The sequence below is a fragment of the Paramacrobiotus metropolitanus genome, unplaced genomic scaffold (genome assembly GCF_019649055.1).
Source record: "Paramacrobiotus metropolitanus isolate TYO unplaced genomic scaffold, Prichtersi_v1.0 Parri_scaffold0000081, whole genome shotgun sequence".
NCBI classification, from domain to species: domain Eukaryota; kingdom Metazoa; phylum Tardigrada; class Eutardigrada; order Parachela; family Macrobiotidae; genus Paramacrobiotus; species Paramacrobiotus metropolitanus.
In genome coordinates, this window is record NW_026570301.1 from 502792 (window position 1) to 512221 (window position 9430).

General features: G+C 44.4%; 1 protein-coding gene across 1 annotated transcript; it reads left to right on the forward strand.

The window, feature by feature from the left end:
- Positions 1–997: 997 nt before the first annotated feature.
- Positions 998–2652, forward strand: LOC129595703 (uncharacterized). The gene is made up of 3 exons (XM_055492783.1): positions 998–1791; positions 1874–1967; positions 2340–2652. Exons 1-3 carry the CDS (start codon positions 1203–1205, stop codon positions 2650–2652), a joined length of 996 nt encoding a protein of 331 aa, XP_055348758.1. The 5' UTR covers positions 998–1202.
- Positions 2653–9430: the final 6778 nt, after the last annotated feature.

Consider the following 9430-nt stretch of genomic DNA (forward strand, 5'->3'; position numbering starts at 1 on the left):
TGCTCCATTGGATTCCAGGATGATTATGATTTGTTCGAATCACGTAAAACAGCCCTTCCAGAGTCCAGACTTTGCGACAGCAAGATTCCATTTTGGCTATTCAATCATAAAGCAATGCACTTTGATATTGCCGATTTGACGGCAGACTTATGTTGAAAATTCTAAATTACGTACGTAATAAAACCTGTTAAATTTGATCTGGTGCCAGCGCTTACCGCCTGCAGAGTGCAGACGGGCGCACCTGATGCCACTCTATCGTTACTTATTTAGTATTACCAATTGGCAATTTACCGTGCTCGTGATACCTACGTGTGCAGCTGTCTCGACTCTCGAGCAACAGCAAAAATAGTTTTTGCCTAGCAACCAAATAAATAGCAGATACAAATTGTATCTGCTATTGTCCGACTTATACAATGAAGGACAAAAAGAAGATTCAATTGTCCAGTCGGTCCGCTGCTCAAAAATAACCTCGCAACGACACGCCACCAGTAAAACATTCGCGCTACTCTCCTAGCACCATACTTTCAAACGCCCGCGCTTCGTGAATTTTGGGGCATAACTATACTATCAAAAATCTCCTATTTTTTTCTGAATCTTTTGAAATATTAGTTGGGTGATTCTGTTTCGTAACTGACGGGGAATGCGTGTTACTGAGAATACGACACAAGCATCAACGGAAAACAGTTTGCGACAAAAAAACAGCCAGTTCGCGCCACATGGCCAGCACTGGGCCCTAACAGAGAAACGCCTGTCTGCGCATTTTCAACATAGGCCAAAATCGAGTCAGGACTCAGAACTTCACTTTGTCGGATTTGTGCATTCAGCCTCTTTGCTGGACCACAGTTGTTTCTTTTCTGGCAAACTTTCTTTTCCTGTTGATTGTTTCGGCTCCTCTTAGTACTCCATCAATCCACATCATGAACGCGACACCGTTGTACTTTCGCAGACTGTTCTCGGGTTCGCGCGAGTTGAACTACGGGAACACGGTGCTGGTGCAGCGCGATAACAGCGAATGGTGGCCACTGGCTAGGATACGTTCATGACATTGATGGTCCTGACTTCTTGGTGAACTTCGATGCCAGCAGCATCAGTGCCCAATGGATTCACTCCCGCCGCCTGTGGCCGCATCATTTTATCTCCCCTGAGCTTCTGCCTGAAGGCACATCAGTCACGTAGCGCTGCAGCGGACCCATGCTGATCCGATGATTTTCCGGCCGGGTACCTTGGTGCAAGATGATAGCAGTGATCCATTTTACTTTGTCTGTCTGAATAGTGCCAGTCACAACGGGACAGAACGGGAGCTCATTGTACATCGGAATCAGTGCGTTAAAGAACTGCCGTTGCCAGATGATGGAAAGAGTTTCTTCGAACGCACTACAGGATTTCTGTTCAGGAAACGCGTCATCCCCTTTCCCCAAGCGCAGCTATTGCCTGATGTTGATTTCATTCCGACGTTACTGGTCGGCACACATCGATTAGTGCGGGGCAGCGACGATGCTGTATGTGATGCCAACTGTATCGTTAGGCGTGACGTTTGGGTGGACGAGATAGAGTACGGTTGCTATTCCCACCATAAATATTGTTCTGTCGATATGGGTGTTCGAATGTTCGTGCGAGTTGGAACTGATGCGGTCACTTTCATCTGTGCGGAGATGCAGGGTGCCGAAGGGGGTTGCAGTATGTTTTGGGAGGAATGTAGCCTGAAGAAAGCTTGCGATGACTATCTTCTGGATAAACTAACAGCATGGCCAATGGTTATCGACTCGGCAGAATGCGATACGCTCCCGAATGGTCAGTGTTTGTGTAACGGTGTTCAAAAAGAACCGTCGGTATACTCCCGTCCCTAGTTGTCTCTAAACTTTATATCCTGCAGATCTGGAGGAAATGTCCATTATCGAAGTTTTGCATCCGATTTTGGCTTCTGTACTGTCTTATTTGGATGTGGATTCCCAGTTGCGAATGGGCAGGCAAGTCATTGTGGTTATTTCACTTCAGTTCTTTGTACGGCTGTTTTTTACTCGATCTGTCTATGGACAAATTGATAGATAGCGAAACCATCAGCAATAACATTGCTGTCAGTCTCCATCATTGTGGTCAGTACTACATCACGTGTTACGCGGTCCTGCAAATTTGAACATTAGACATACGTTACAACGATTATATACCCGTTTTTCTAGACGTTTTTTCTGCCTACTTCTGATTACAAGGAATGATATGCTTACTTGCATGATTAAACAGGAACCCGATCGGCCCCACAGGACGTATGCGCTAGAAACCCGAATTAGAATTCTCAATGCATTTTTGTGGTAGGGGACGTTGACACAAATTTTGTATTTCAGGGTTTGTGCGCTGTGGAGATCGATATCCTGCCGGCACGCGAACCACCGGAACATCTTGTTTGATCTCTGTACAGCGTGCAAGCAAAGGCAGTATGATTTGTCCCAAGAGTATGATGATTGTGCCGTTCGGACAGAAGGATATTCAGACTACCTCAATTATAAACTAATGACCACCCTGGACCGCGTAGTTCCTGGGCGTACGCGGATGCTGGCGCTGTCGGAGGATGGGGATCATTTTCACGCCGGCTTTGATCTGGCGGCAAGAATGAGAACGATCAGAACCGTACTAACCAGCAATGGGGTCCGTCTGTAGCGGGCAGAAAGGTTGACTGGCTCACGGCTCACGGAACAAACCTTTTTGCCGGCAAAAGGGTTCGTTAACTTTTTTTACGGGCGAAATGGCTCACGATCATGGATCACCGCAGCATGACCGCGATTGTGAAGACTCTATGCGAATGAGATAACGAATTTAAATAAATCGGGTTGTGTTCTGCTTACATAGGTATGTGTTAGTGCAGTACAACATGTACAGAAGCTACATACGGTAACATATGTACTTTATATGCCAACTGCGTAGACCAAAAAGGGGTTTTCCATGGTGTTATAATTTGTTGTTCTGTTATCAAAATATTGAAGGTGTCAGTCAACATTAGCACTTATCAACAAAGCGTTAGACTTATGCACAATGCCGCCAAGCAAGTTGTGAAATTTGGGACCCGTGAGCCATCCTGCCTGGCAAAATGGCTCACGGTTAAAGTGTACATATGTGCATTACAAAGTTTGCAATAGTTTCAAGTCTCACATGTTATTCTAATTGTTGCAAAGATCACGTAAAGGCAACTGTCGCATACCTTATTTTTACCGTACAGGTGCCAAATTCTTATACTCTAGAGCCATCCCGTTTGTCAAACATGCTCACAGGCGTGAGCCATTCTGCGCGGCACGCAGGCTCACGTTCGTGAGCCTGTGTGCCGGGCAGGATGGCTCACGAACGTTTGCACTCGAAAACTGGAAAGTTTTTGCTCTGCTCTTTTTTTTAGCTATATCATGATGATTTTGCTGCACGATGAAGCGAAATAAGTTAGTAACGTTACTTTTGGAACCTAGTGAGAAGGCCGACACAATTTTAACTGTGTTATTCTTCGAACTTTCGTTCCTTTTCGCGCGCAATTCATGCGCGATGAGCGCACTTAAAATGCGCCCTCTTATAGTGCACTTATAATCTTAATTGTTCCCCTAAATAAGAGTAACACTTGTTATGCGAAGCTACTGTACCTTCTGTTTTTAACGAAATAGACCGTCTGGTAACCATCCCGATATTTTGTTCCATAATTGTTTCGCTCAAAAAAATTGTAATTTTTTGACAAATTAAATTCCCTTCTTTTTTAGCTCAAGGAAAATCCCTTCCTTTAATTTTGCCTTCCTTTTTTAGATCGAAGAAAATCCCTTCCTTTAACTTTCCCTCCCTCTTTTTGACCATTCGAAATCCCTTCCTTTAGTTGTCCCTTCCTCGTTTCGACCAAAGAAAATCCCTTCCTTTCATTTTCCCTCCCTATTTTTGACCCTGGCCGTTTTGTTGTCTTAGCTTAATGTTCGTGTACAGATAACACAAACTTCACATGTAATTGTGAGCCATTTTGCGTTCGTGAGCCATCTTGCCCGGCACCCAGGCTCACCAACGTGAGCCATTCTGCCCGGCACGCAGTCTCACAAAGTTAACACTTATCGTACGGGGGCGGTCGGCGCGGCCGTCCGACTACTTAAGAAATTGGCCAGAAATTCCACTTTAGAGATGTAGGTCTCTGCCACCCCTGAATTCCTCGAGGATTTTTGGTTCTTCAGACCTGCTCTTACAGTTTTTCAGAGGAAGCTTTAAGAAAATAGAAATCGACCCGGCCTTCAAGACCCATTTTGCCGGAAGTGGTTACAATTTCGTCTATAGCCCTTCAATGAATTTTAGTTTATCAAAACTTTCACAGTATAAGTTATGCAGAAATGTTTTCTCTACTATATTAAACAGAAATCAAGTTCATAAAAAAATCTGACAGAAACTGTACCGGTTTTAACACAAACACGCTTTTAGTCAAAATTCGACGAAAAAAGTGTCCATATTTATCGCGCCCGCCCGGTTGGCAGTTTAAACCGAATTCTGTGTTGGCTGCGCGAAATTAAATTCTACTTCGTTTGTCCTTACAACTGTATCTTCTTATGCTTGCGATCTCATTCGCAAAGCTTCGTTTGGAAACGGTAAAGGATTTCTGTAACATGTTTTCAAATTTTAAAAATTCATTTCCGAGGTCGACCTCTGGTTTCATTGGAATAACAGGCAGCTATACTGCTGCATACAGCGATATCTCAAACGCAGCAGTGCAGCAGTTGAGGTCTTCGAGCCTTGAATGTGGTGGATGTGAATAAAACAGGTATCCTGAAGTTTTTTTAGCTTTTTTATTTTATTGTAAATACTGTTTTAGTTTGGGTCGAGCAAAAACAAGAAATAAGGTTTTGTTTTGGCAAGGTGATACTGGGATTAGCTGAATCATAGCTGTTTGAGTAACTGCTGCACAGTTAATTAGGGCGCGAACGATCTTCGAACCTGTACAAACGACTTTGTGAGGCGTGTCTGCCACATTCGATTGGTTGGCCTGACAAGCCTACAGGAATATTCTACGCAATTTAAAATCAAAATACGAGAAGTGTTAATGTCAAACAACATATAAACAACAACTGTGTTTTGCCATTTTATGTCAAACAACATTTCTGACCACCTTGTGACCGTACTGGACTGACAAAACACAGGCAGACAGTAATAGCGGCTTCTGATCTACAGATGTTTAAAGGCGATTCTGATCTAAATATCCAATTTCTGATAAAAAAACATTTATCCCCGTAAGCGAGTTCAGTAGTGCAGTCGACGTTTATGATTATAGACTTACATTGGTAGAGGCCAATTGCATTTGGGTAATCGATGCGCGTCGGGTAATGGAGAGCCCTTAAAAGATTAGCCATGGCTTAGCAAAAAAAAACAAACGTCCAATCATAAGTCGAGTACGCTTCCGTGCCAAGAAAGGAATTGAACACCAAAGTGGAACTGAAAAACTCATTTTTGATGCTATAATGTGGTAAATGTGGTATTACTGTACGTCAAAAACGTTAACTATGAGATTTGGAGTGTGAGTCTGGGTCGCTGGATGCACTCTTAGTTCCAACAGATAAAAAAATTTTGTTGATCTCTGCTGGAGAGTTGCGAGTTACTCGTAGTTAGGGTAACGGTTGCGCTTCAACGTCGAAGCGCATCGGTTACACGGACGGGTAAGCTGAAAATCCATCCCAGAACTATGGTTTACCAATCCATAAATGGGTATTTTGTCTTGCATTAAAAAATTATTTTTGGATACTTGCTGTGTTGTGTATAATGCCTTGAGCGGTCTCTCTTACCTGACTTCTACTCCGATTTCAAATTGACAGCTAATAATCGTTTAGACGTTTACATAAATCTGCGTGTGATATATGGTTCCCAGATTCTCGTGCTTTCTCTATCTTTCCTGTTTCCTATCTTCTTAGCAACTACATTTTCCTATCTACGCTTCTGGTCTTTCCCTACATATTCAGTTGCCTCTCAGTCCGCTACGATACAGTACAATAAAGGTTACGATACGCCATCCAGTACTTTTACATACGATTCCTACATACACTACACTGCGTTATCAATAATTTTTGCAAAAACTGAGTTCGCACTACTGCAAGAACTGGAGGACGGACTGCTTCTATATTTGAAAGACTATCCTAAAAATAAGTCGAAATCATCGGTTAATAGTTATCAGTAGTTATTTGCAATAGACCTAGGCACCCGACGTCGTAACACGTATATTTACCAACCGTGAGCCATTTTGCCCGCCAAAAAAGTTAACAAACCTTTTTGCCGGCAAAAAAGTTTGGTTCGTGAGCCGTGAGCCTGTCAACCTTTCTGCCGGCTACATCCGTCTGCCTACAATTATCATCAAGAACGGCCGGGTTGGCGCTTTGGGGCCGTGTCGTGATTTCCTGGCCATTTGCCGTGATTTTCAGTCTCAGAGTGGAGTGTGGGAATGTACCGGATTGTCGGAAATCATGACGGTGTGCGAAGAACTGGTGCTTATCAATTTCACCACTCTGCACTTCATTACCGGGACAGGGTTTAGGATCCTGTGTATCCGTCCAGCGTCAGCTTTGCCGGAGTCCGAGATATCGTTGATGCGCCGAAACAGAGAAGTTTTTCGATACCCGCTAACGATCCCGCTTATACGTATTCGCTCCGATGAATCCCCCGCCGAACAAACCCGCATTGTTCTCGCCGCCGCCAACGACCAATGCCCAGCCGTCAGTCAGCGGGTATACGATAAGGTCGCAGCGACACATGCGCGCTGGGTGCGAACGTTGGTTTATCCGGATCAGTGGACCGGCATTCGCGGTTTTCTGCAACTGTAAGTAGTCTCCTCATGGGACACTCGGCAAATGAATCTAGTACGAATTAACACCGAGGGCAGCGAAATGGTGCAATAAGACATATCGATTTGGTGGTTTTTGTCGGCAGAAATAAAATGTATAATGTAATACTTTTCCGATTCCAAAAAAACCTAGTGTTTCATTGCCATTGGTACTGGAGCTCGCTAATGTGGATAGTTTCGTTAGCATGCAACCGCCGGCAGTTGATGCTTACCTTAATGAGGCAATTAATCCGACTGTTTCTGGCGAATTTGGCTGTAGGTGATAGAACTCTTATTTTATCAGGTTAAACTCTTTGCGTCCCGATGACACCCCAGAGCGTTGGAATGCAATAGATCTTCGCCAACTGGACATTGCTGCTTTGACCCGTATCACCTTCGCAGTACTGGATGCATCCTTCGAAGACTAAAGTGTTGAGCTGAACTGTTCGGAATACCATAAACTTGTACGGGAATTACAGAAGATTGTTTTATACATATATTGGTTTAGAATGCTTCCGTTCTTGCAGTAATTTTCTGCCTTATTTCGGCCGCGGCCGGGTTAAAAATGACTGCATTTGCGGGGCCACCGCATCGCTGGCATTCTGTTTGATGGAATGACGAATGGCCGAAATAATTGTGTTTGTACGAGCACAGTACTTTGTAAATTGTTGCGTTGATAGTTTAAATAATAATGCAAGCCACTGTTAAAAATTAACGAGCACAGTACTGGGAATTCTAGTGTCGCATGTGCTCCATGTCGTGTCATTCCAGCTTCCATAAGTACCATAACAGCCAACAGACTGGTACAGACATGACAAAATGCTCAACCACGATCCACTACCAAATAGACAATCAAAAAAATGAAAAGCCGAAGAGTATTCGTGAAAATTGTGAAAATTGAACAATTTGCAAAGTGCAGCATTGCTATCACATCGAAAAGTTGTTGATTTAATGCGCTGTTGTACGAGTAATTAACTGCTTATGCAGGGTTTGTACCTTTGTACAAACGTACATAATAATTATACGTCAATTAAGCTGAACCGCATAACACTTGCGCGTACGCACACCCTGGCGCTCACGGAGAACGGAGATCACTTTCACGATTACTGTGATCTTGCCACAAGAATGGGAATGACCAGAGCCGTCCTAGCCAGCAAGGCGTTCGTCTTCCTGTAATGATTCTCAAGAACGGCCGAGATGGCGCTTGGGGACCGGGTCACAATTTCCTGGCCTTCTACCGTTATCGTTACAATGGAGAATGGGAATGCAGCGGACTGTCAGAAATCATGAGGGTGTGCGAGCAGTTGGTGCTGCTAAAGTTCACTACGCTGCACTTCACCGGAGCAGTATGCAGGATCTTGGGCTTCGGTGCCTTGCCGCCTTTACCAGAGTCTGCTAATGCGCAGAGAGGGTACCCGCTAACCACCCCGTACATACATACGTATTCGCTCCGAGGATACAGCCATAGGAAACACCCGCATCGTTCTTGCCGCCAACGACCGATGTCCGCCCGTCAGTCAGCGGGTGTTCGAAAAGGTCACCGCGATACATGCGCGCTGGGTGCGAGCCTTGGCCTATCCGGATCAGTGGACGGGTATGCGCAGTTTCGAGCAGCAGTAAGTATTATGTAGCGCCATCATAACGCGTTTTCATGAATGAAAAACTAAAGCTAACCCAGTTCACTTAGCGCAAAGGCAACAGCGAGCGCCGCGAATGTGATGCAGGTCAAGGCAGTATTGTCCAGTTGGCGAAGATCCATCGCAGCCCATCAGGACGAATAGAATTAAACCTCGAAAACTAGAACTTACCGCCTACACCTGAATCATTGGACGGATGAACTGATTTAATATAGGATGGGTTGTTCGAAGATTAAAACAGCTTATGGGAGGCACGGTTTTGGATGTAGAGGTTTATTTGACCATTGTGTGCCGGGCGGGGCATATAATATCGCATTACGGCAGCGGTATCGCTGGCTTTCTTATTGCTGCCCGTAGAATTAGGTCTAGTTTTTAAGCATAAACGTTTCCGTATTCCGTTGTACGAGGTGAAGACATTTGAAACTGAGACAATGTTATACATTGTGTTACGTGCCGTAGTTGAATCGTACTCTGCAGTTCTTTTATTCTTACAGACGGTACAGTTGCTAGCTTGTTGATTGCTTATTACTGCTGCCCATTGAGTAAATATCTATACTTGTTTGTACGCCGCTGCATTAACAATATTTCTCAAATATTAGGTAATCCCCTCAAAACTAATTAATTCCAATAAAGCAGCAAAAATTGGAAGCTGTTCCCTGAGCTGTATCTGCTTCGCATTACCCCAGACTTCGAAGAAAAAATTTCGGCGTATGGCTTTTTGGCTCATTTCGGGCTTTCATGTGCACTGTGCAGAGTGTGCAGGCGTGACTGCCGCCTGCAGAAGATCGCAATGTGTGCGTGTCGCGTGGATTAGTTTATGGTAAGCTGTGTTCGACATGGATGTTTTTCGATCTTGTGTGGTTTACCGAAGGCTACCGACACTGATTCAGTTGTTCTGCACAGCTCGCCACACGGCACGCGGCCAACGCCAATGCTGAAAGGGCCTTGCTAAACAAATGTCAGAAATGCGTTACAGCGTTACCATCTGAAT